This window comes from Cucumis sativus, chromosome 4 (genome assembly GCF_000004075.3).
Source record: "Cucumis sativus cultivar 9930 chromosome 4, Cucumber_9930_V3, whole genome shotgun sequence".
Lineage (NCBI taxonomy): Eukaryota > Viridiplantae > Streptophyta > Magnoliopsida > Cucurbitales > Cucurbitaceae > Cucumis > Cucumis sativus.
Genome location: NC_026658.2, coordinates 14,058,108 through 14,086,098, shown reverse-complemented (window position 1 = coordinate 14,086,098; position 27,991 = coordinate 14,058,108). Strand labels below are relative to the sequence as shown.

Genomic DNA, 27,991 nt, shown 5'->3' with positions numbered 1-27,991 from the left:
ACATAAGCTTGAACAAGCCCTAAAGTGATATATAGTGCATCGTATTCTTCGTAAGTGTTGTAGTCTCAAAATTAATGTATAGAATGTACTAAATTGAAGAGTAAACCAAGTCTCATATTATTTTAATTTGTTTGTTTGTTTTTGTAAAGAGAAAAAATGGTTACTACGTAAAATATTTGATACAAGAAATGAAGCAGATTATTGAATTAAGAATTATAAAAGGGAAGGGAAGAAGACAAAGGAACGAATAGAAAGATGGCACGTGTAAAGAGGGGTTCACTTCAAGGGATAATCTTCTTTTTATTTACTTTCTCCATCCTAAGCCTAAAGGAGCAGAGCAGAGAGAAGAAACCCTCTCTCCTTTTTCTCTCTCTCCTCACTCATTCAAAAAGGAACTCTTCAGGTTAGGTTTCTTTTTTTTAATATATATATATATATGTTTGTGTGTATATATATGAATTCTTGCTATTTTTGCGCCAATTTATTTGGATTAAATCTTTATTTGATTGTTTAAGCGATCATGTATGAGTAATTCCATTTCCTCCCTGATTTTCTGTTTGTTATAATTGTTTACATTTTGAAGCTGGGGTTTTACTTTTCCATGGGATTCTGAGTTCTTCCATCCACATCCAGAAGCAAGATTCCTCTCTCGGAGATATCTTTCCTCAGGTTAGGGCTTATGTTCTTCCCTTCTCTCAACACTTTTTCCCCTGTTCAAATTTTTTTAACCTCTGTTCTTCTGTTGTTAGCGTATGAATTAAAAGAGTGGGGGTTCTGGGTAATGCTTGCAAGCTTCTATATTGGGGTTTTTTTATATATATAATCGTTTCTGTTATTTGATCCACGGAGGCACATGGGGTTTTTTTTTGTTTTTTTTGTTTTTTCTATCTGCCAATGAAACGTATTGAAATTTCATTTGATTCTATATGGTGATTGAATTACAGTTCTTTTTTACAATTGGGTTGCTAGAAGTGTAGAGAAAATGAGAGTGGTTCTGAAATTAAGCTCAAAATATTAGACTGGGTTACTACCTTTGTTCTTAAAAATGAATTGCGTATTCTCTTCGATGAGATATACCAACGAGGAGATCCATCAGTCTCGGCCTTAGCATCTTGTGCATAAGTTTTGTTATGCTCTTACCTTAGATGATGCGAGGTACTGTTTTTGTAGCTAACACCTTTGTTTTGTGCTAGAACTAGTCTATTAAGTTACTATTGGAAGTGAAGAGAGAAAACTACTTTAAGATTGAGGTTGAGACCTTATGGCATTAAGTTAACTTTCGTCAACAAACTTCCTGTGGGAGACAAAGAGACGTTTAAGAGGGGAATTTGAAGAGGATGGAACTTGGGCTTGCTGAATTCCTTTTTTTTTTTTCATCCTACTTGCTGGTCTCACCCCCACCCTATATTCACTGACTCAAGTGCTTAAAAGTTCAATGGCTGAAAGTGAATGTGGTATTACAGTTAGAGGATTGAACAATTTAAACTGGCAAATGTTTGTCCAGTGATTTGTTGTTTTGGCCATGTACTCGATCTCCAAACTAGTCAAATTTCATTGATCTAACTATTTTATTTTCAAGTCTAGCTATTAATTTGATAATGAGGCATTGACGTGATTAATTTTTCATTGTCAGCATAGAGTTACTGTATGAATATTTAGTTTCTTGTCAAACTTTGATTTTGGAATAGTAGTGACTAGTGAGTTTAGAGGACCAGAGTGATGTATATACCAAAGTTTATGGACGAAAATATGTAATTAGCATTTGGAGGCAATTACAATTTTCAGAATTTTAGATGGCAGATCTGGATATATTGCATCCCACTACTTTCAACTATAATTATTGTGTGTGGATGTTGTATATGTGGCCATTTATTTAGATGCTTACATGTATGTGGACGAATGTAGTTGTCTGGTAATGCGCTGTGACATTCTCATAGATCTATGAGAAAAAAAAATTAACTTAACTGTAGAGGTATCACCCACCCCACCCCATCCGGTAAGCTTACTTCTGGCTACCTGAAAAAATATCTCAATCTTTCTCATGTATCGTTGTCACACATTCAGGAGTGGTACGTAGAACCAGATTCCTGAGTCTAGAATGTTTGCAGGGTAGGAACCACATGAGATATTTCATATTCCAAGTTATTGGCCTATGTGATTTTTTGAGCCATACCTTAAGCTTTATGCCCCACTCTTGGAGTTAGGTCATTCTCGTGTTAAATTATATCTTTTCTTTTTGAGTATTTTTTAAGTGATTTTAATGCAGTATACTCTAAAAGATGGATCCCCATGATGAGGCTGGATGCCAAGCTCCCCCGGAAGGGCCCTTCCTCTGCATCAACAACTGTGGCTTCTTTGGTAGTGCAGCCACTATGAACATGTGCTCCAAGTGTCATAAAGATATGATGCTGAAACAAGATCAGGCTAAACTTGCTGCTTCATCTATTGAAAATTTTGTCAATGGATCATCTAGTGGCAGTGTGGAAGTACCTGAAAGTGTTACCGATGGTGCCATTTCTGTGGAACCGAAGACTGTTCAATCACATGCACTGCCTGCAATGGGATCTGTGGAGGGTGAGAAACCAAGTGAGGGTCCAAAACGTTGCAACTCTTGCAAAAAGCGTGTTGGTTTAACAGGCTTCAATTGTCGGTGTGGTAATGTATTTTGTGCAGTTCATCGTTACTCTGACAAACATGACTGCCCCTTTGATTATCACATGGCTGCGCAAAACGCCATATCCAAAGCCAATCCTGTTGTCAAGGCTCAGAAGCTGGATAAGATCTAGATTTCTCTTGACATGTATGTGTCCTAAATTGATGTTCATATCCAGGTGTGAGATGGGATTATGATATGCTGCAAATCTATGTATTTTTGCTTTATGTTCATATATATGTTGAAGAGATTGCAGTTACAATATATCTGAATTCTGAAAGTTCTATTTGCTTTGTGATTCTTTGTTTGTGCTTGTCTTAATGGACATCATCGTTATTGGCCTTCTAATGCTTCCTCTGTGTTTTGTAGCCATTCTCTTGACTGAGTGACCTTGCTGTTTATTATTTTCCTATGCCCTTATGTTTGATCTTCCAAGCTGTACTTATTATCTTAATTTGCATCAACTTGTCAAGGGGTTTCCTTGTTCTAGATGTTCAACCTCACTTGAAATCCAAAACAGCAGTATCTGTTTTTCAGCTGCTACATTTTATTCCAGATTTTCACTGGCAATCATAGTGAATGGGCATAGTGGTTCAGTTGCCGTGTGTTTTTTAACATGGAAGTGTCTTTTTCTAATCCATGTATTTTGGTAGTATCTTACCAGAAGTCTCTTTTGTGAACATCAAACTCTAGCCTGTTTTAGCTATATTCTATCTGAATTGGTATAAACTTATTTGTACCTCAATAGCATTAGTTATTTGAATCGTATTAATTTGTTAAATGGTATATATTGCCGTTTCAATTTAACCATACTGTGTGTACTTTAGTGAGTAGAAGCTTAAAGGTGAACGGTTGATCTCTCTTTAAGCATAGTATGTTTATTTACATTAAAATTTGAGTGATTCTGAATGTCAGATAGTGTTTTGTGAAAAAGTAGTTTTGTAGTAGAAAAGAAAGATTCTATTTTTGGTTTCTATGTTTGAAAGAAACTGGCACTGATATTTGAGAGAGGAAAGTAGACAAAAAGGAAAAGGGTTAAAGCTTTTGGGTTGCAATGGAATCTGAGGTCAGTGGACCACTTCTCCAATAGAAGAAGCCAAAAATAGGACTGTTGATGGATTCCATTCGTATTCATAAAATATCACCATCGCCAATTGCTTAAACAGTGACTGCCTTTTTAGCTGCTATTGAATTGGACTCAATTAATGACTTACATTTTGCATAGTTACAGCCTTCCAGGTTTCTTTGTAGCCCAATATATGGCCATTGATCAATCTATGAATGGTGAAGTTGTTCGGACTACTTAGTCACTAACCCATACGGTATGTTAGTTGATCCAAAATTTGGATCGACCGAAATTTTTAGTACACAAGTTTGTATTTTTCTAAGACATTTACGAAGAGTTTCATCATCTAACATTTAAAAAGGTACTCATGCTTTATTCATTGATTTATACATGCAAGTTGGTAAAGTTAACGACCTACGTTCATTATGTACTTTTGTGATTATGTCAATTTCTCTGGACAATTTTATACGATGACTTCACTCAAATTTTGGTTTTATTATCGGAGATATAGGAAGGATTTGAATCTTCAACCTTCAATCGATGAAGTATTAATCGATTATTTTTTTAGTTAAACTTACTTTTCCTCCTAATATAAAATTTAAATTTGGATGAAGAAATAATAATGTCTTTAATCAGTAATATAAAATTTAATTATTTATAGGTTTTATAAATAAAACTCCACAAGTCATATACTTCATTAGTAGATTTAAGTTGGTTTAGGTTCAAAGTACATATATAATGCAATGAACTATTATATATTTGATGCATTAATATAAGTATATAACTCAATCAATTAGAAATTCACTCTCAAGATATCTAAGTTAAGTTGGAATCATTGTATATCTCTTCAAACAATTAAGCAACATGGCTAAGCCATTTTGGATTTCGACCCCTAATAATGTAAGGATGAGAGATTTGAACTCCACGTCCCAAGGAGACAAAATCAAATTATTTACTGTAAACATTGCATATACTATTAGGCAGTAAAAGCTAGTTAATTATATTTGAGTGGTCCTCCAGATTCATATGAAAATGTAGAAAATAATCCTGGGAAAATTAAAGATATATATATATATTTATATATATAATGATAGGATTTGAAGGGTTTGTGAGATTATATATATTTAAATATAGAAACATAATTAGAGAATGGGTTGAATTTTAGTGATTAATTTTTATGGGATTGCATAGAACAAGACAATGCCATGCACATGCCATTTGAAGATGCATGTTTCGTGGGAATTAACAATTTTGAACTCATCATCCAATTTTGTCTCACTTAATTTATAATTATAAGTATAATTATACATAATATATATATATATATATATATTATAATTTCATATATTCTTTTCTTTTCTATTTTGTCTTTTGTTTTTGGTGGGACTGTCGAGGGAACGCCATGCAACTTGATCACTCTATCAACTTTAAATAATCAATTGGGAAGAAACATATCTAAAAATATCCTCCATTAATTTATACTAATTCTAATAGATTGTATCAATAATTCAACATTTGATAATTAATAACTGTATCATTATCTTGATAATAATACTTGTAGTTTTATATTAATTGAATCAATTTAAACTGTGTTTTGAGTAAACTTGGAAAAGTTAATAGTTTGAATTAATTAGTTAAAACCTTTGTAATTTGATTTTAATTTTATGGGAATTAGAAAAGATAAAAATGTCGATATATCCATGGAAGAAAGAGTACAATAATATAATTTAATAATTATGTGCTAAGTTTGATTATTTGTTTAACGGTGGTCGAGAGCCGAATATAACTCGAGATTTGCTGCAATTTCGATTTGTTAATTGATATCTAATTGGTGTTTAACTAAAAGAAATAAAATGTGAACTTTGATGCACAAAATATATACTTCAAATTTAAAGTGTGATCATTGTGTCTACAAAGATGTGAGATCTCAATTTTGTTGATAACAAATATATATTAAAAACTTTTTAATGTATTCATAATTAAGCTTTTCACATTTATTTCAAACAAATCATTTTTATTTATGAAATATTGAAAATGTCAATTCATTATTTAATACTTGAGATAATCTAAAAGTATCGATAAAAATGTTTGACGTGTAATTAAAATTTTTAATACTTGACATATATATTGCCAACAATTTATTGTTCTTCTTTTAAATAATTAGATTATTAATATTCATATATATTTTGGAATTTGTTATATTTTAGTGTTTGTATTTTGAATATCTAAATTTCAAATTTGGTGTTAGTACAGTTTTAGAAATAGTTTATAGAGTTAAGCCTATTGTTAATTGTTTTAATTTAAAAAAGTTTATTAGTTTTAATTTGGTATATTTTTAAATCATATTCATGTTATTATGTGTTTTCTTTCATTGATCAAATTGTTTTTTTAAAAAAACTAATTTGATAATTAAAAAATTAACTTTAAGGTTTATTTAAAGAAAATTGACTAAATTTAGACCTTTAATTTTTAAAATGAAACTCAAATAATATATACTAGAATTATATTCTAACAAAATAATAATAATAATTACTCAAAAGAAAATTTAAAGAATGAATAGTAATAATCAATGTATAATAGGTCAAACTTTTCTTTTCACGTATAAAGTAACGGAGTTGTGTTATTTTTAATAAGTTACGTAGAAATTAATAGATGTGTCAAAAACTCTCAACTAGATTAATACTTCTTAGTACTCTCATTAAATTTCGGAGCAAGAAAGTATACAAACCAAACTGAAGGAAAGTACTAATATGGGTGGCAATTTTTTTTTTCTTACGTTACGATCCCACAGAGTGTAGTGTGAAGATCATATAATGTAAATTACACTAATATTAATATTTACGAACATAATTTTTTTGTGTAATAAAAAAAGAAAATATATTCTTTCCGTAATACTTAATTTTTAAAAAAAATATCAATTTTAGAAGTGTAAATTCAATTTACGAATAAATAAAATCTTTTAACTATAGAGCTATATCAATCAATTGAACTATGTTTAATTATTAATACAACATTGTTGCATGAAAGGTCATCCTAATAAGCATTGAGTTAAGTTTACTTTGACCTTATTGTGTTGTATTCATAATGTCTTATTGGATAAATCCTCCTTAATTTACTCATTAACTGGCCAAATTTAAATGGGAGAAAATGTAATTAGCAATTAAAAAGCCTAATTGATGGGGAGTAATTTAGCCAACTTCTAAGAAACAATACTAAGATTGCCCTAATTAATGAGGCCATTATAAATGATCCCAATAACACTTCTTTTTTTTTTTTTTTTTGAGTATATCCCAAGATAAATGATTTCACTAAAATAATTTCTTTTAAAGAATAAAAACAACTGGATGAATTTGTTTGACCTAGATTATAGTTTTAACTAACTCATTAATTAGCTCAATTTACAAAGTAATTTGAACAATTAAGAGTTCAAACCCAATAAAATCAAAAGCTGAATGACCAACATAAGAAAAACGATTCATAAAATTAAGAGAAATCAAATACAACCAATTTGGGTTTGTTTATTGGAAAACAATTCAGATCCCAAAAAAAAGAAGAAAAAGAAAAATGCATACATTCTCATATTGGATGGATGACAGTGAAACAAGGCATGCAGCTGTTAAAACCCTAACCCTAACCCTAGAAAAAAGAAAAATAGAACAGAAGAAATATTATGCAAAGGGGGAATTAATTAATTGGTTAATTAGATGGAGGGTTTTTAGAGTTTGTTTGGATTCGAGGCGACACGAGCACTTTCCCGGCGATTCCTCCCATTAAGTTTATTGGAAAATTCAATTGAATTTAACAAAATTCTTTTCTCTCTTTTTTTTAAAAAACTTTTTTTTTTCTATTCTCTATATGGATTATCGTGTGATTTTTCCTCCTCCATAAAAACCCTCTTCTCCTCTTCGTATTTACCTTTTCTGTCCCTTTTTTTAAAACTTTTATATACTTATTCAATTTAAACAACGTTCCCATGCATTCCCTAATTCTAAATTACTTTCTAGAGCGACTTTTAGCTTGAAGCAATTTATACACGATCATGACGATGGTGGTAGTAATGTTTTTGAAAAATATGTTGATTGGAACAAAGTATATATAAAAACGATCATGGACTTATTAGGGCTTAAGATTTGAGTTAGGTTTACAATTGTATGTAGCTAATTGTGTTTGGGAAAAAGTTAACAAATTGTATGAGTTTTAAAATCGATTGAAATTTTGTGTTTAAAAGAATAGACGATTTTAAATTTTAACGTAAATATATATCAACAAAATGTCGAGATCGGTGGATATTTCTAAAATAATCGGTTTGTAGTAGTAGGAAGGCTATCTTATATTCTTTTAAGAAAATATGAAAAACATGTTTTGAGGTTGTAGAATAGGATTAGTGATATTTGATCTATATATATATATAGATTTGGCCAATTTTACCATTTTTAAAAAGATGTTGCTACATACATCGTTATTGTTCAAAAAATATAATGAAAAAAATAATTTGTTTAATAATATAATATTGATTTCCGCTTCATATGAAATAACTCGAGTTATCCACGAATAATTGTAATAATTTTGGAGGTTAAGGAGAAAAGAAGGATTTTTGTGTTTAGTTGGATAGTAAAATATGGTGGGAGATTAGTTGTAAAGTTGAAATATATAAAGAGATATTTGGGGCATTGGTGTGTTTGTGGTCAAAGCCACGTTGTTTGTTCGTCGTCTTACGTGGTTATTAGTGCAAAAGGTAACAAAAAGGAAAGCGACACGTGTCGGTCACATTCCTCCGAATCTGAAAGGCCCTCTGTTTCTCATTGGCCGTCTTCACCGCAATTTGACGGTGCCCTAATCTAATCCCATATATTAAACCCTTATTTTCAATTCCCATACAAACATCAGTTTCCATCGCCTTTTACTTCTTTTCTTGAACATCTAAACCCCATTTACTTTCTTCCATAATCTCTTTTACTTTTTTTAATTCACCCTTTCAACACATACAAAACATTAGTCAAGCCCTCAACAAACTTTCTTCATTTCACACACTTCTTCCTTTCAAAACCCTTCCTCATCTCTTCTTCATCTTTTCTTATTCTACTGGTTTTACCTGAAAAGTTCCAGTTGATCTGCTGTCCTAACTCATCAATTTATACACATAACTTATGGAGTTGTATATATTAGTTAAAATCATAAACTATATAATCATATTAACTAAACCATTATATCCATGCATTGATTTTTCAAAAACTTTAGATCTTATACTATCTGATAAATGCATGACAAAAGTGATATATATTATCTCATACATTCTATTTCAATCCATTTGTAATAGACACAAGCGTAAATAGACTGTTGTATAGCAAATTAATAATTATTGCAATGTTTTAATACAAATGAATTGGGAAGAGAGGTGGGATTTTCCACTTTTTTTTCTGGTGCAAATTTCAGTCAACGGAAACTTATAAGAACAATTCTTTACCCCATTGTCAGGTTTGTTCAACTCTTTTTTTTCTTTTTTACATCTTCTTTTTAATTCTTTTTGTGCTTCTATTCTTGAACTTCCCAACTTTTTAGTCTTTTAACTCTGACACCTTAAGTTTTGTCAGGACCATGTGTATATTTATTTAATCTGACAGTAAATATTTTCAACTTTTGTCTACTTATTATTATTATTATTAAAAAGAAAACAGCATATCTACACATGGATTTCGTTTCCTGATTGGGATCGAATTTTTTGAATCTATATTATATATCAGGAAGAAAATAGTGTAAGGGCTCATGGGAAATCAAATTATTATTCATATGAATATATAAATTAAGAGAAAAGCATATTGCATCATATGCTGCTGCATGCAACTGAAATAATAGTTTTTGTATGTAAATTAAATTTATAACATATATATCATTTGCTTGGAACATTCTTCATCCAATCTTTAGGGTTTCCCATACAGTTTGGATTGCCCCTCTCAATCTGATTATACTATTTTTTTTTTTTTTTTTGTGTGTGTGTGTGTGTTCTACTTCTATTTTTTAATTAGTCGTTTTTTAAATATATTATGATCCTATATAAAAATACACGATTGTGTGTTGTGTTTTTCATTTTCTGGGTAAAAATAAGATTCATCTTTTCTTCACAGCATTTGGCTAATGGACTACCTAGAGTTTAATTTCAAATGTCTATTCTGTAAATTACAAGTTAAAAAATATATACCTAAAATAAAGTATCGTTTTCTTTTGTACATAATTAGTTTTGCTTAGTATGCTTAGTACAGTATGATCGTATTATCGAGAATTTCTCAATCTGATGCATTAGTACAGTATGATTAATTCGTATTTTATCGTATTTGAAATAATTTACATATCAAAGATTAACTATTTGAAATATATATTGTTTTTACCGCAACCAATCTTTGGTTTTCCAAATTGTTATTACTCATTATATTGCAAATTACAATTCTAACTACTCTGTTAAATTATGATTATCATATATTCCAATAAGCATAATGTTTTGTAGTTTGAATCGAAGAGGCAGTGATAATAATTGAAGTGGGATTAATTGGATCCTATTTAACATATTGATACTTGATTAATTAATTAATTAACATTTTAATTATTAATTTGGTAATTTCAGTAGATGGACTCTCTGAAATTGATGGTTAAAATGTTAAATATATAGATTTGGCAAATGAGGCATAATTATAAAAACATTTGTACACACATATTATTATTAATTATTAATTATATGATATGTATAATGAAAATGTAATTAAAAACTATACATTATTATTATTATTATTACTAACATGTTAGAATGTGATTGTTGTTGGGGTGAGTTTGACGGGTGCGAAAACCAATTAAATGGTCAAACATAATTTTAAACTTAGGGAGTCACGCTTAATGTTTTCATTTTAATTAACTGCTTTTCCTAAACCCTTCCTTTTAATATTACTAATTACAATATATATATATATATATATATATATATATATATATATATATATATATATATATATATGTTTTCTTTTTAGTGAAGTACTTTCGAAATTTAATACCTTCCTTCCATTTCTCATTTTTCTTTATAATAATCTTTGTCCGTACATATATGCACATGAATTTCTTTCCCCTAAAGTTTTATTGGCTTCTTTATGTATTTATTTCTATGAGATTGGTTGTGTGTGGTTTAATTATTAATTAGTTGTAGCGTTTTAATTTAAATATCTAGGGTGTTATGGTTTTGTTGTTTTGGTAATAAGTGGATATCTCCACTAAGTAGCACCTTCATTATCCCTACTTCATTAAAACAATACAAGAAGGCAGGAAAGAAAATCGAAGGGTAGAGAAAAGTCCATGAGAGATCTGAAGTCAAGCATTAAACAAAAGCATAAGTATTAAGAGCAATAGAGCTGCTAATATAATCTTTAAAAAGAGGTAATCTACTCATCTATGGTCCGTAAACGCTTCAATATCTTTCCAAATCTCTGTGAAGAGTTTTTCCTTCTATGAACATTATTGGTATATATATGTGTGTTTCGTTGTTTGATTGGATTTTTAGAGTGTTATCAAAATCAAAATCTAACTTTTCGAAAATCAAAAGAAGTATAGCTAAATTTTTAAATACTTGCTTTTGTTTTGTAAAATTGACTTAGAGTTAGAAATGTTTGTATTTGAAGATTTTGTACAATTTTTCTTTATTTGCAATGATGTTTCTAATATCTTACTAAATTCAAAGGTTTTCTCTGGAGCTCATCTCCAAATCTCTTCTTTGTATATATATTCCATGCAATGCCAATACAACTCGCTTTTGATGTTCATGGTATAATGAGGCAATTAGAAGATATTTCAATACACTTAATTACTTGAATTATGAACCACTTCAACTTTAAATTTGATGTGTTGATCCATAACATAAAAAAAAAAAAAATCAATAATAAAACACGTGATAGTATTATATATAAATCAAAATGCCCTTATTTGACACAAAATTGATTTTATAGTTTAAAGAGTAGTGAAAATATTATGAATAATTCACAACATTGTGATAAATATAGAAGTAAAACAAAAGAAATTATGTAAAAAAAACATGAAGCAAAGGACAAAATTTTAATGGCATGTGGACTGATTTTGTTTTGTTTTTGAAGGGAAGAGAAAGTTTATAGGTAATAATATATTTATAATATTAAGAGTGAGATATGATTTGCAGAGTGTGGTAATGTTGGGCTTTGAGGAGTCATAATTTATGATATCAAGAAACGGGAGTTCCAATATTCCAACTTGGTAACATTTTTTATACATTGGATTTTTCCAGTTGGAGTTGAGGATTTGTCTTAGTATATCAATCTCATCAACTTTATAATATATTTTTATAATAAGCTTTTTAGGATGTCACACACGTACATACACACTCGTGTTATATATATCAAATCTCTCTTCAACTATATGTTAATATAATATGGTTTTCATTGCTTTGGAAAGGGTAAGTTTAGACCATACTAGAAGGGGTGGTGACGAGGTACACTAATTTCTTTTCTCTTTCTTTTTTTTTTTCTTTTTTCTTTTTTCTTTGTTTAAATTAAATATATATATATGTTTGTTATATATTAATTAATTAAATACTTTGTATCTTTCCAAAACTTTTCTTTTTAGTCTCTTCATCTTCCTTATTAACTTTTAACTCTGTCTCCTGAAATACATGCTTCTCTTCTGAACTTCTACACAAAACTTCTTCTTCTTCTTATTCTTTTTCTTTTTTTTAAGGAAAAAACCCTAATTTTCTCTTTTAAGGGTATACCCCTAGTCCTCTGTTATCTTATGTCCGTCATCTTTGGTTTATATTTAATGAATTTTGTTTCTTCCTATTTTTCAGGATTGAAGAAGAAGAAGGAAGAAGAAGAAAGAAGAAGAAGAGGATTATGGGATCCATGAACTCAAACAATTGGCTTTCATTTCCACTTTCACCCACCAATCCTTCTTTGCCACCACATCTTCAAACCACAACTCATCATTCCCATCATTTCTCTTTGGGAAATTTGGAGAATGATCATAATATGGATATTCCATTTCAAACCCATGGTAAATAATACCTTTTTTTTCTTCTCTAATTAATTCAATTCAATTCCCATCTTTTAATTTTTGTTTTTGTTGTTTTATTAGAGTGGAATCTGATAAGTAATCAAAGTGGTGGTGAAGTTCCAAAAATAGCAGATTTTTTAGGAGTAAGCAAAGCAGAAAATGAAACAGATCTCATTGGGTTTAATGAAATTCATCATCAAAGTAATGATACAGATTATTTGTTCCCAATCACAAGATTAGTTCCTCTTCATCAACAACAACAACAACAACAACAACAAACACTCACTCCTCCTCCTCCTCCTTCTAATATAAATCTTGACTCTTCTTCTTCTTCTAACTTTGACCTTCAAGATAATTCCAACTGTTTACAATCTTTGACTCTCTCGATGGGTAGTGGTAAACCCTCTACTTGTGAAACAACGTCCACCCCTGATAATAATACCACATCCAACAACAGTAACAACAACAGCAATACCACTCTCGACGTCACCCCTCGAAGAACTTTGGACACTTTTGGTCAAAGAACTTCCATTTATCGTGGTGTAACCAGGTATTTATATATATACTTTTTTTATTATCAACTCTGGTACCATGTTAGAAATATTCATCGTTTGTGTTATTGTGTGTAGGCATAGATGGACCGGAAGGTATGAAGCGCATTTGTGGGATAACAGTTGTAGAAGGGAAGGGCAGTCAAGGAAGGGCAGGCAAGGTGTGTGTAATATAACCATTTTTAATTTTCATATTCATTTTGATTTTTTCTAGGGTTATCGTTAGGGTTTTTTTTGTTTAATTTAATTTGTTAATTGATTTGAATAATTTAAGATTTAAAGCTGCAAAGTAATTGACTTTGTTTGACTTTTTATTACATGTTGGAATGATCTTTGTCTCTCTGCCATGATCTCTCGAGCAGTCTATTTGGGTGAGTATTACTTTTCTTAATACTCGATCATCATCCTGATCCTTATCAATGTCTTTATATATAAATATTAAGTTCTTCTTTTAAAATAATTCTTTCTTTTTGTTTGTTTGTAATGAGGAATACTAATTAAATTATTTTTTGTTTGTAAATGATGGAACAGGTGGGTATGATAAAGAAGAGAAAGCTGCTAGGGCTTATGATCTTGCTGCATTGAAATACTGGGGAACATCCACCACCACAAATTTTCCTGTAATTTTACCAAATTTGAATTCGCATATACAAATTTTATTATAAGATCGTAAACTTATATATATACATAAATTCAAATTTGATGAAGTTATGTATTATTTTTTGCAGATCAGTAACTATGAGAAGGAAGTGGAGGAAATGAAGCACATGACCAGACAAGAATTTGTGGCTGCCATTAGAAGGTTAATTATTTCATTCATAGACATTAACTATATAACAGCTAGAAATTAAACAATAATCAATTCTTTTTCCTTTTCTAAATTGGGTCTGGTTTAATTTTCTTACAAGTGCCCTATATTTTGATTTCAGGAAAAGCAGTGGATTCTCAAGGGGGGCATCAATGTATCGTGGAGTTACAAGGTTTTTCATTCTTTAAATATTTTTCATGAGAGTATATATATTATATTATATATATATATATAAATGTGTGTGTGTGTGTGTGGGGTAAAATAAAAATAGGCACCACCAACATGGAAGATGGCAGGCTAGGATTGGAAGAGTAGCAGGAAACAAAGATCTTTATTTGGGAACTTTCAGTAAGTGTGCTTTGTTGACTTTAAATTTATTGCCCATGTTTTGCTCCTTGTTTTTCTCTCTAATGTTCTCCCATTTTCTCAATCTGATATTTTGTTTTTCTTTTTTAAAATTAAGTTTATTCCTTGATTTTATAAGAAAAAAAGTTTTATAGAACTAAGGAGATAAATGAGTGTAGTTCAACTACCTAAGTGTGTGATATGAGAGTATAATTGTAGTTATGATTGATGGGTGATATCTATGATATGGGGTTTGTAGGTACGGAAGAGGAAGCAGCAGAAGCATATGATATAGCGGCTATAAAATTCAGAGGGCTAAATGCAGTAACAAACTTCGATATGAGTCGTTACGATGTGAAAAGCATATTAGAGAGCAACACGCTTCCAATCGGTGGTGGTGCTGCAAAGCGACTAAAGGAAGCTCAAGCCGTGGAATCGTCTCGAAAGCGAGATGAAATGATTGCATTAGGTTCCTCTTCATCCTCCTCTTCTTGCTTCCAATATGGAACCTCTTCCTCTTCCACAACTAACTCTTCTCATTATCCTAATTTACTCCAACAACCAAATCTCAATATAGACCATCACCATCTTCAAACCCAACCTTTGCTCTCTCTTCAAAACCACCATGACATTTCTCATTACAGTACTCACCATCCTTCCTCGTTCCACAACCCTTCTTCTTCTTACATCCACCATTCATCTGATCATTCCTCTTACCCTAACAACAACAACAATCATCCGTTTTACGGTGCTGGGTATCTTCATAATCATCCCGCTTTGCTTCACGGCATGATTAACATGAGCGGCGGAGGTGGTGGCGCCGGCGCCGGCGGAGGAGGAGGAGGTGGAGGAGCTTCTAGTTTGGACACTAATAATAATACTAATGCATTGAGTCATTTTGAGAGTAATAGTCATGGAGGGGGAGGTTATCTTGGGAATGCATTTGGGATTGGTTCTGCATCCGGCAGCACAGCGGAGGAATATGCCCTCGTTAAGGTTGACTATGACATGCCTAATTCCGGTGGCTACGGCGGTTGGACCGGGGATTCTGTCCAAGGTTCTAACGCTGGGGTTTTCTCCATGTGGAATGATTGATACACACATGTGATTCAAAAGTTAACTAATTATGGGGAAATTTGATGGGTTTTTTCTTTCTTTCTTTCTTTCTTTCTTTCTTTTTTGGTTGGATTAGGAATGTGGGATTGCCATTTACGATTTGATTTTGGAAATGTAAACTTGGATTAGGGTGAAGTTTAATGGAGAAGAACGTAAACACAGCAACAACGGCAACTAACGACGGAGAATATTTGAGAATCAAAGAACAAAGTTGTTTGTAATGACTGTACTGTACCCATCGCTCTCATATATTATATTATTTTAACCTTTCTTATTAATTTTCATCACTCTCCATTTTATTTCAACTCTTTCCTTCTCTTCCTAACAGTAAATTTTCATTACTTATTGTTCTGTCTTAATAGTGAAGGATTCAGATGACACACCCTCTTCAAAATCAGACACACCTTCTGTTCAAGTTTGGTTTAGGGTTTTTACGTCCACCACACTTATAAATACATTGTCCTAACTCAAAGAGAAGTAAGTGTTTGTGCTTGAAATTTGGCACCGACACTTTAAAGTGTCTAATAGTTTATTTAACAAGATATAACTTGAGGGAGAAGGGATCGAGTTGTCGCACTAGAACACTTCAACTAGGTTAACATATCTTTAGCATGCATCTTTGACATATTTAGATCCACACGTTGATGATATGTTCTCGAGTACTAGGAAAGGGGTTTGATCTTTGCATGCATTTTGGAGAATTACTATTGTAACATGCAAACCATAGAGATTTTCAAGTGATTTCCTTTTTTGTTACACACTCGATTCACTAACATCATGAATATCCAAACATAAATATTAATTATATAAGACATTTAAAGACCAAACATTAATTTAAATCTTAGATATTTAATGTTCGTGCTACAAAACAATATATATATACTATTCGATCCAAAAGGATTTTACAAATGAAAGCATATAAATTAGAATGATCTGCTTTTAGCCAAGTTATGTTTCTCCATACTCAAACCCAAGAAAATGTTTTTAAAAAAAGTGTGTCGAAAGTATAAAATGTGTAGATTTTGTAATATTTAACAAAAGTTTAGATCAACTTAACCATATAATTCGACCTAAATTGACATGCATTTATGCTTTTGAAGTTGAATAATCAATTTTTTTATGCCACTCCCAACTTAATATTTTAAAAGAAAAAAAATGTCTTTTAACATGTGAATATTCTTCCATAGTTAATGTTTGTATTTACAAAATTGTAAGAATAAATTTAGGAATATCAACGCGAACCTGACTAAATAGTTATAAAGGAAGAAATTATCAGTTAAGAAATATTCGAGATTTAAATATTCCAATACATATTAAATAGAAGAAGAAAAAAAATAGTTACAAATATAGAAAGTAGATTTAAAATATAAAAATATATAACAAGTTAACAACAGTTTAAACAATTGCAAATATAAACTTTTCTTATATTTGTAACTTTTTTTTAAATGTTATTCGTACACTTTCTTGTTATTACGATGGAAATTTTCCGTCGAGTACGGAACGACCCTCTTTATTGGACTGGGCCACTGCTTTCTCTTGGCCCAAAACTAATAATGTGGGCTTCAATATAATCCATCGTAAATTCTTAATTACTTTTAATTAATTAATAATTTAATAGTTAATTAATTACTTAATTTTAAGAATAGTAATTAAGTACGTAATAATATTTTAAAATACATCAACAAATATTTACAGTATGATTTATTAGTGATAGACCTTATCGAATTTTGTTATATTTGTAAAAAATTTAAGATAGAGTTATATACTTAATTATTTTAAATTTAATTGCTATATTTGCTACTATTTAATTTAATTAATTAAATTTTAACTTTATTTTTTAAAAATAAATAATAAATCAACACATTTAGAGGTGAGAACAGTGCTAATAGGATTCATTTCCAAAACAAAAAAAACGAAATTGTTAAAAGAAATCTTAATTATGTAGTTAAATATATTTAGTTTGAATTATTTTTTCACGATAATAAAATAGAACTTCTAACTTTGAAAATAGGGTCATATGAATTTCTAGTCTCATTTTAACAAAACAAAAAAATCTTTATAAATATTGTTCATGTTATATATAAAAAAATATTCATTCACAAAATAAACGTTGAATCAAAATTAAACTACAAATACGTGAGATATTTTTCGATACAAATGTATTTTTATTTTTTTATAATAATAAATTTGGTTAATTATCAACCATGCATCTTCTAAACTTCTCGTAAGTTGTCATATACTTTTCCGAACTACCTCTAAATTCTATCCACACTCCTCTTCACAAGTTCTTTGATTAAATCACATCATACGAATTCTTATGAAGTTTCTAAACTCTTCTTATATATTTATATATTGAAATCTACACGTAACCACCTATACAAATATACTGAAAGGATAGTGTTAAAACTTAGTTTTCAGAAGCATTCTTCAAATAAGTTGACAAGTTTCTTTTTCTATACTTCATTGTCATTATTATTATTGGTGAGATGAGAGATTATTTGACCAACCTTAATCTTTCTTCAAAGCAAATTCAAATACATGTTTTCTCTTTAAGAAAAAAAATAATACAAACTCTATGCACCTATTTCTATCCCTCTATATCTAATATCTAATATCTAAAATAGACAAGTTTAATAAAAGTGAAATTATGATATGAAAATGAAATAATCAAAGAATTGAGAACATAATTGGGTGATTAAAATGCAAATAATAATGAATGAATTATTAATGTATAAAATATGAAATGAGTAAATAACATAATGTGTAGTGTTGGTGTAATGATGAGTCTGTTTATTTGAAATACTAAAGATTCAAAAACTATCATCCTACCCTTGAATTCAATTGGTGTCATCAATGTTAAAGATTCATAATAATTACAATTTTTCACAAAAAGTAAAAAGAAAAAGAAAAAATTTATAATTACATCCTCCTGCTTTTAAAAATAACAATTAATTTAATTTTCTCTCATATTTTATATCTCTAATTCAATTGATTGATTCGATTGATTTGTATGAAAATACAATAACATAAAAATGAGAAATTTTAATATTAAATAATAATAATTTTGATTACAATTGTACTAATTAAACGTATAATTACGACTACCATTATACTTTAAATATGGTTTTTGAAATTTATGTATAAAAGAAGGTTTCTAGATCATTTGATTTGGGGCAATGTAGGGAGTACATGATTGTGACAATTACTACACAGTTGCATATATATATATATATTATATAGTCAAACAAGTGGATGGTAGTCATGATAGTGCCCGTGTGACACCATAAAGAAAGCATATTATGTACCATATATTATAACAATAATTTGATATATAAATTCGAATCATATCCTATAATCTCGGTACAACCATGATTTAATTTGCACCAAAAATTCGAACAAGAAAATGAAATGTCGGATCATATATATGTTTGTATTTTAATTTAATGATTACAAAGTGTACACAATATTTGAAGTTGATATAGTCAATCAAATATATATATATATAGGAAATATTATTGTGGAGGTTGGCCTTTGTGCTTCCCACTTATAACCCATTATCCAATGACTTTCATTTTTTCTTATAGTATAAGATATTATAAACTATATTCCATTTGTTTTCCATCTTTCTCTCTCTATATATATATGATTTGTTATTAAATTAATGTTGTAAGTAATCTTATAGATTTTGGTAGGTTGAACTTTTACTTGGTTTATAAGTTTGAAACTATTAAAATTTTAATATCAACTTTTGAGTTTTTGTTTGAATTTGATCCCCAGGGATTAATTACCCAAAATTGTTAAATTAAATACACTTTTAAATTAAAAAATAAGTGTACATATAAAACATATAGTTTATGGACCAAACATGTAATTCAAAAAAATGTTGATAAGAAAATTTGTTTTAATTTTCCTGGGAAATTAAAATTTAAAATTTTAGACATAAAAATTAATTTAAAATCAATTTAGTTCGTATAACACAATAAAAAAAATCCATGTCAAACAACTAAAGACAAAAGTCTTTCATCTCAGGACATCTCAAAGCAACGTATAGTCGAGATTGAATAAAATAAAAATAAAATTTTTTTATTACAAGTTATTTAAGTGCTACTAAGGTCTAAGACCCAATAACTAAAAGAATGATTACTTCATCTTGGAGTACCGATTTATTGTATGTTGACTAGGATAATTTTAGTATTTTACCACATGAGCGTGTAGACTTGAGCAAAAAAAAAAGAAAAGAAAAGAAAAAGGTGAATTAAAATTGGGTTTAGGGTTTATAAGAAAATAGTAATTTTCCACTAATATAATTAGAAAACACAATTAATCATAATGAATATGGCCGACAAGTGCATATATATTTAACTTTTATCTTTAAAGTACATTTGTTTCAAACTTTGACATTTGGTTTAGTGGAAACATTATTATTATTACTTCTTTTCTTTTCTTCTCTTCTTCTTCTTTTTTCTTTTTCTTTTCTAAACTAAAATAAAATTAAAATTACAAAAACAAAAAAGAAGAAAAGAATATAAAATTTATAAAGTTCCCTTTAATTTAAACTTTTGTGTGATATATATTTTATTTAATGATACATAGGTTATATATATATTTTTGATAATGTGATGATGCCCCGACAGGAATGCATTTTATGAGACTTCAAGAAAAGTTAATTCAATTTAGCTTTACTAAAGTATAATTAATGTGGGGTTTTTGTGTCCCCAAAATTGAATTACTTCCTTAACATCTTGTAACCTAAATTTCCAATCCGTGGGGTTTCCATCTTCCCTTACTATTAAATTTAATTTCATCTTTTTCCTAAGTTTTTATCTATATATACATATGTCTCTTTCTAATTCTCTCTCTATATAAACACACACACGAAGTTTTACGTATCTTATAGGTCGAGAAAATATCATGTGAATTTTGGGTTTAGTGTCTCTATTTAGTTTATAGGTTTTATAGAATGTTACACATTTAATTTTTGAGTTTGATTTCAATTTAGATTTTAAGTTTTTAAAGCGTTCTCGTACGTTTGAATTATGTTTTAATTTGATCTCTAAATTTTGGTATTTATATTTTTAATCTTAATCTTTTACTAAATGTTTATTTTTTGTTTTCAAATTTAATCGTAGATTAATAAATTTAGAATAATTAAAGAAATTAATATTAGTTATGTTTTACTAATTTTCATTCTATAAAAAAAAGTTGAAACTAAAATCAAAACTTAAGAACTAAATGTAGTTTTTGTTTCCAAATTTTATATTGTCTATTTGTGACGATTAGATTTGAATTCGAAATCTTATGTGTACAAGTACTTACACGTATCGTGTTATTTTTTAGAGTATATATATATATTATTTACTCCTTCATATTTTATATATATTTAATATTTTAAATAAGAAAAAAAATACACATTTCACAAACGATATACAAGAGAAGTAAATAATATGGGGTCAAATCAAATCATGTTTATAGTGATATAAATGAATATTTTGTAAATTTTCCATTAAACTAATCATGGAGGCACCTAGACTAATTAAAATTATTGCACTTAATGACAACCTAATTAGAAATTGTGTATGTAATTAAAAAGCCAATTTGGTTGTCTTAAACTTTGATGTAGCTCATTTATTTAATTCAATGCTGCTTTAACTTATCGTCTAATACATGGTGGTAAGGGTGCACTTTAATTTATTATGTGTTAGGTTTTAGTTATGTTTAATAGAAAATTAAATTAAAATTTTAAGTTTAAAAGTAATTGATGTTTTTAATAATATAATGTTAGTTGTTAATTTCATCAACTAATTAACCAACCACTTCACCATATTAAGAAATTAGGATTTATTATTAGTTGTATCATGCTTATTTATTTAGTAGACATTTTAATTTACGATTTAGGTTATGTGGAACTATATCAAATTTATGACTATGATAATATCATAAAGTATTGTGATATAACTAAGATTGTTATAATATATAGTGTTAGTTTTGATAGATATACCAAACTTAATAAACATTCAATAATTTTGTACTAATAAATTATTGACATTTCTTTTTAATATAATTATGGAATATTTGTACAAAACTAAAAGAAATTTATTGGACCTTATGCAATTAATTAAGTTATTCAGTTATTACACATATCTCATCAATTATTGATTATATACATAATTTTGCTTGTGTTGTGAAGTTAGCATAAATATAATTAAATTCATGTGATGTGTGATGTAATAATAGTTTGACACAATTGAACTATTATATGAACTATTATATGGTTGTTAATTGTTGACATATGTTTTCGAATTAATTTTTGGGTACAATAATAATTTAACGTATAGAAGATTTAAACCTTTTACGTAAATTAAAAAATATATATACATGGATTGTTGTTCAACTATACTTATTTTGATAAGTTAAACTAAGGTTCTTTCAAAAAAACATAACAAACCGACAAAATATTTACACTGTATAGTACAATTTCGAAAATGAATATATTTGATACACGATATTGTACCAAAATCGTTTAGATTTGAAGGAAAGAAAGAAGATGGAAAAGAATGGCAAACCTGAAATATTAAAAAAATGACCGATTTTATAGACTTTTTGATTTTGTTATATAAATATTTTGATGTTTTGTTATATTTATGAAAATTAACCTTAAACGAATTTACAAATTAATAAGTATTCTAACAAAAATATTAAATTGAAAAGATAAATTAGAACGTTATTTATTTTTATTAGAACGAGATGTTTAACTTTTTTAAGAGAAGAAATACATATATATTTGTATTTCTATAAGATTGTCATTTCTTGAATTAGTTATGTGGTGCTACGAACAACTAAGTGCGGCTCTTCATTTATCGTATATTCAATAACCTAGGTATATTTATGGTTATTTACGTTTTTACCCTAGAATTTAGAGAGAAACCATATATAAAATTTATAATATTGTTCTTCCTCTATCTTATGGGCATAATTAAGATATTGTTAGTAAACGTTGTATATCTGTTTCTATGTCGTAGTTGTTGATTTTGTAAACCTTTTTTAAACTATGAAAAAATGAATACATTACACACTTGTGTAATAATGCGGTACACGCTTTGCACGTGTTGGGCGAATTTTGTTGTGTTGTTTTTTTAAAAAAAAAAAAAATATTGAAGATTTGTTGTATAATTATGTTTAGAACAATATAAGGTTTAAAAATGATAGATTAGGAATCATAGCCAAAAGAAGAACCTAAAAAGATTAACAATAAAGTAAAGCAATACCTACGCACCACATGCATCCACTCTATTATATATCTATCCCCAACATTTTTAATTTTACATTTTTTACTCTTTACCTTTAATTATGGGGGGTTTTAAAAAGAATAATATTAATAAAAAAATATTTATACTTTGTAGAAAGAAAAAAAAAACTAAAAACGAAATAAATTGATTAATTCCTATGTTTATTTTCTTTAAATAAATAAGAGATGGTCACTTTTCTTTCTTCACATATTTAAAATGATTTTGAGAATCTGAGGTTGGAAAAACTAGTATGACCGGTGGATCACTCTTTCTATTATCAGTTAGTTTTGAGATAGGAACCACGTATTATCAAACATGAATTAGTTGAATATTAGATTATTATACTTGAGTTATAATAGTTTGTGTTTGAGGTACAAATTACTTTGGTTTACGTTATAACAATATGTGTTTTTAGTGTGTGAACTATTTTAGTTTGATAAAAGAATAGCAAAACACTCAAACAAAAACTAAAAATAGAAAAGGATGAATGTAAAATAGTAACAATGTAGCAAATGAGAGAGATTTAAAACAGTATTTACTGTAATTAAATGAAGACTTTTGAATAGTATTTATACTAACAAAAAGTGGTTATTATAGTCTTATGTATATAGTCATTGACCCAAATGGCTCCTTAGTCTATCTCTAAAGTTAATTAGTTTTTTACACACATCCATGGTTTAGAATGTCGGTCTTAATTTTATATAGACGACGATGGAAACATCGATAAAATATAATACGGTAAGATATTTTTAGAAAAATAATTACGAGAACAAATTAACATTATAGATAAAAATTTTGTGAGATTTTCAAATAGGCTAATTAACCTATTATATTATTTTATATTATTAGTAAAACTTGTTCATCAGTATGTTTCAAATAATAATTTTACAATAGGATAAAAATGTCAATTTACAAATCATTTCGATATCAAATTTATAGAAAATGTAAAAATATCGCTAATTTACGAAAATTTAACGTCGTGATGGAAATGTATAAGAAAAATTAGACATACCAACTTTTACGTTACACTTGTTTTCATGCATCCATTTTAAATTTCAACCAGAAGGAAGAAGAAAGTGTATATATTATTAAAAATATGAGTTATATATATATAGCATTTGAGCAAAGTGGTTTTATGTGTAATAAAGAAAATGGGAAGGGGATGGGAGGATGGGGTTGGAAAGAATGATTGGAAGTGAGGTGGGGAGTGGGTAATGCAAGGGAGCAATGGAGCAGCAAAAGCTGCTACGTAGGACCGAAATGCCAAAGCATGTTGAAATGAAATCTCATCCCCCCCATCCTCTCTCTCTATTGCCCTTCGGATCCTCAACCATTCTCTTTCTCTTTTCCACACAAATTCCAAAAACTTGTTTCTATCACACACAAACCTAGCAATAATCCACATCAATTCAGAAAAAAAATAACTAAATTTAGGCCCGAGAGTTGGGTCGTGTTAAATTAAAGCTCAATGTGTTAATTAGGGTTGATATATATGCATGCTCGACTTTAGCCTCGACCGTGAGGTCAACTCTTGTAAAATAGGTAACGTTTTGGAACATGTTCAATGTATGCTCCGGCCAAAGCATTATTAATTTTAGGACCAAATGAACCTAGAAAAAAACAATAGGCATTGACCTTTGGCCAAACACGAAACTAGACACGCCCCTTGCATCCTAATAGGTTTTATGATTGTCGTAAAACGACTTCAAAACCCTATTGGAAATCAACCTAGGTTAATGGCCTTTATATGTTTTCTCTCTTTTGCATAAGTTACATTCTTTATTTAATTTCCTCTATTAGAATTTTGGCTTATCTCAAATTTACATCTAATAACGTTATCAACTAACATATAGCTAATATAATGTACACATTTAATGATTATTATATAAATAAGACAAACACGTTGTAGTATAACAAGTAGAGCCTTATTAAATAATCTATTTTTCTCCCTAAACCCTCCTAATTCCCCTCCATCTCTCAAGTTTACATTTTAATTTCATGATTAAGCTAAAGATTAGTTTTTGATTTGTGGTCAGTGGATGATTAAGGTCGATCCCTACTCCTTAATGACGCAATTTAGTTTTTGTATTTAGTGCTAAATCACATGCTAGGCTAGCTTTAATTAATTATTGAGCCCCAAAATAAATGGATCTCACAATAAATTCTTTATATATATATTATTTCATTTAAATGATGAATAAGCTTCAAATAAATCATAAAAACCAAAGTAAGTTCCAGCAAAAAATCCTTCATGCCACGTTCCCATCTCCCCTTGGATCATGGGTGTCTCCATGTGAGAATCGTACGACGCAGTTTCTTTCTCTCTTTCTTTAAATAAAATTATTTTATAGATCATATAATGAATTTTCATAAGATACAAATATTTATATATATATATATATATATATATATATATACCTTTCTTTTTTCCTTTTCCTTTTTTGTTTTTTTCCTTGTTTTATGGTCTACACGTGTGCCCCAGCATTTCTTTGATTCTCTTTAACAATTGAAAATCCTTCACTTTAACCAGCTCATGACACTCATCACATCTATACGCCTTCGTTGGCTGCAGCCTCCCTCCCTTTTCTCTTACTAATTAATAATTCAATCCAAATGCCTTCCATTCGTTAATATAACACTAGGAATAATGAAGTACAAATGTCTCGTTGTTCGATCAACGAGTTGAGGTTAAGTTACGATGCATGTTGGTGTGGGGTTTGAGAGCTCTCTAACCTACTGGTGTTTATGTTTATGAGCGTACATGTACTATGCACTAGGATTGGAACTCAAAATTATAATAATTATTTCTATTAAGATGATACCCAAGTGGCCCTTCTTTTTTAATTTGTATTACGAATCTGCATCTACTTCGATATCCTGCCATTTCTTGGCATTATTATGTCACTAAATATAAATAAAACTGATGTAATCTCTTAATTAAAACAAGCTTAATTATATGGTAGTTTAATTAGCCAAAGTACTAGTTCTTGATCTTTTGATTTGTTTTTTTACTTTTGGTTTGTAACAAAATTCGTTAAAGAGTGTTGTATAGGAATCACTTTTATGAAAAGCAACTGATTAACAACTTACAAGAGAGAATCGAGTAGTAACTGTTGGGGGAGAAAAAGAAGGCCTAAAAGGATTGTTAAAAAAGGCGCAAAATACGCTTCTAATACCAACAAGTCCAAATTCTTTCCTATAAATTCCAAAAGACAACAACTCTCTTTCTTCAACCTTCGTTCTTCCTTCATCTTCTTCTTTCTTTTGAAGCTTTTAGATATGGATTCGTCTCATCCATCGTCGTCTCCACCGGAGCTTGATCTTCACACTCTCAGACCCATCAAGGTACTTGGAAAGGGAGCCATGGGGACTGTATTTCTCGTCCATGATCGAATTTCTGATGAGTCTGCTCATTTCCCCTTTGCTCTTAAGGTCGTTGAGAAATCCTCTTTTGCTTCCAAAGTCGACGCCGAGCGGCGAGCTCGTTGGGAGATTCAGGTTCTTTCTCGTTTGTCTTTCCCTAAACCACCTCACCCTTTTCTTCCCGACATTGTTGGTTCTTTTGAATCCGATGAGTTTTTGGGTTGGGCTGTTCCGTACTGTCCCGGGGGCGATCTTAACGTCTTGCGTTACCGTCAATTGGACCGGGTTTTCTCTCCAGCTGTCATTCGTTTTTATTTGGCGGAGATCGTTTGTGCGCTCGACCACCTTCATAGTATGGGTATCGTCTACCGAGATTTGAAGCCGGAGAATGTGTTGATTCAACAATCGGGTCACGTCACTCTCACCGACTTTGATCTGTCGCGTACTTTAACACGTAGAACAGTAAAAGACGTTGTCTCTCTTGAAAACACCGGTCACGAGAAGCCACCGATCGCCGTCAGACGAAAACCGGGGAGAAACTTGACACGGTGGATCATGGCGACATCCAACGTTAAAAACGGCTTAAAAAAGGCTAAATCCGCTCGGGTTAGTCCGGTGAGTCGTCGGAAGTCGAGTTTCACCAATGGCGAACGGTCGAATTCATTCGTCGGAACGGAGGAGTATGTCTCACCGGAAGTTGTTAAAGGAGACGGACATGAATTCGCCGTAGATTGGTGGGCTCTAGGGATCCTCACGTACGAGATGCTCTACGGGACAACGCCGTTCAAGGGGAAGAACCGGAAAGAGACGTTTCGAAACGTTTTGGTCAAAGCTCCGGAGTTGATCGGAAAGCGATCGGATTTAACGGATTTGATCGAAAGGTTGCTTGTGAAGGACCCCACAAAGCGGTTGGGGTACGCAGGAGGCGCGTGCGAGATCAAAGAGCATGCGTTTTTTAACGGTGTTAAGTGGGACCTGTTAACGGAAGTAACGCGACCGCCATTTTTACCTCAACGTGAAGAAACGGAATGGACGGGGAATGTACAGCTGGGTTGTGTGAGTATAACGGAATACTTTCATAAAGAGAGATCACCGCCTTCGTTTCCAGCGTCGCCGTCGTCAACAACACCGTCGACGTCATTCAGTTGGGAGAATAATAAGATGTCATTGACAGAGTTCTAACACACGTGCGGGGGGGTTGCACGTGTAAGAGTTGTAATTTGAATGTACATAAAATGGAATAATTCCCACCCAGCAGTAGGTAATTGAGAAATTGACAAAGATTAATGTGTTGTTAAGGTAATAATAGGTAGGATTAGTGACTATAAAGTCGGGATTAACTGGTGATAATTAAAATGATTAATGTTTGTTTTGTAGTTGAATTGAATATGAAGCAGCGCTTGGGGAGGCGCGTGTTTTTACACTTTATGCCTTTTTTTACTTATAAAAAGGACGAGGGAATCAAATTCCTTGACGTTTCTTTTAATTCATCCAATCAAAAAATTCTTCTTCTTTTCTTCCATTTTAATTTGTAACAATAACTTTTTTTAAATCCACATCAATGGATGGGTTTTACTTCTTTTCTTCTTTTAAATTTATATTCTTTTTAGAAATAAATGGGAAAAATTAAAAATAATTAATAAAACAAAAATCTATTACACTTCATCAATCAACTGTTGGTAATAAAAAAACAAAACCCTGTAAAAATATTTCATATTTGTCCTTACATCATTCTTTTTCTTCTCCCTG

The 27,991-nt window shown here is 29.9% G+C and overlaps 3 protein-coding genes across 5 annotated transcripts; all 3 read left to right on the top strand.

The window, feature by feature from the left end:
* The first annotated feature begins 240 nt into the window (after nt 1-240).
* Nucleotides 241-3,003, top strand: LOC101206212 (zinc finger A20 and AN1 domain-containing stress-associated protein 8). Of its 2 annotated transcripts, none has more exons than XM_031883772.1 (3): nt 241-403; nt 584-669; nt 2,280-3,003. In XM_031883772.1, exons 1-3 carry the CDS (start codon nt 256-258, stop codon nt 2,784-2,786), a joined length of 741 nt encoding a protein of 246 aa, XP_031739632.1. In that variant the 5' UTR covers nt 241-255; the 3' UTR covers nt 2,787-3,003. The 2 variants fall into 2 exon arrangements, with proteins under 2 accessions (XP_031739632.1, XP_011653588.1); XM_011655286.2 differs by having other exon boundaries at nt 312-403; nt 2,267-3,003.
* Nucleotides 3,004-12,384: 9,381 nt separating this feature from the next.
* Nucleotides 12,385-15,880, top strand: LOC101207097 (AP2-like ethylene-responsive transcription factor PLT2). Of its 2 annotated transcripts, XM_031883892.1 has the most exons (10): nt 12,385-12,486; nt 12,568-12,773; nt 12,855-13,323; nt 13,403-13,485; nt 13,687-13,695; nt 13,856-13,944; nt 14,053-14,126; nt 14,254-14,304; nt 14,404-14,480; nt 14,737-15,880. In XM_031883892.1, the coding sequence occupies exons 2-10, from the start codon at nt 12,614-12,616 to the stop codon at nt 15,570-15,572; spliced, it is 1,848 nt and encodes a 615-aa protein (XP_031739752.1). In that variant the 5' UTR covers nt 12,385-12,486; nt 12,568-12,613; the 3' UTR covers nt 15,573-15,880. The 2 variants fall into 2 exon arrangements, with proteins under 2 accessions (XP_031739752.1, XP_011653587.1); XM_011655285.2 differs by lacking the exon at nt 12,385-12,486 and having other exon boundaries at nt 12,524-12,773.
* Nucleotides 15,881-26,025: 10,145 nt separating this feature from the next.
* Nucleotides 26,026-27,755, top strand: LOC101207338 (serine/threonine-protein kinase UCNL). The gene has a single exon (XM_004142080.3). The coding sequence runs from the start codon at nt 26,159-26,161 to the stop codon at nt 27,422-27,424; it is 1,266 nt and encodes a 421-aa protein (XP_004142128.1). The 5' UTR covers nt 26,026-26,158; the 3' UTR covers nt 27,425-27,755.
* Nucleotides 27,756-27,991: the final 236 nt, after the last annotated feature.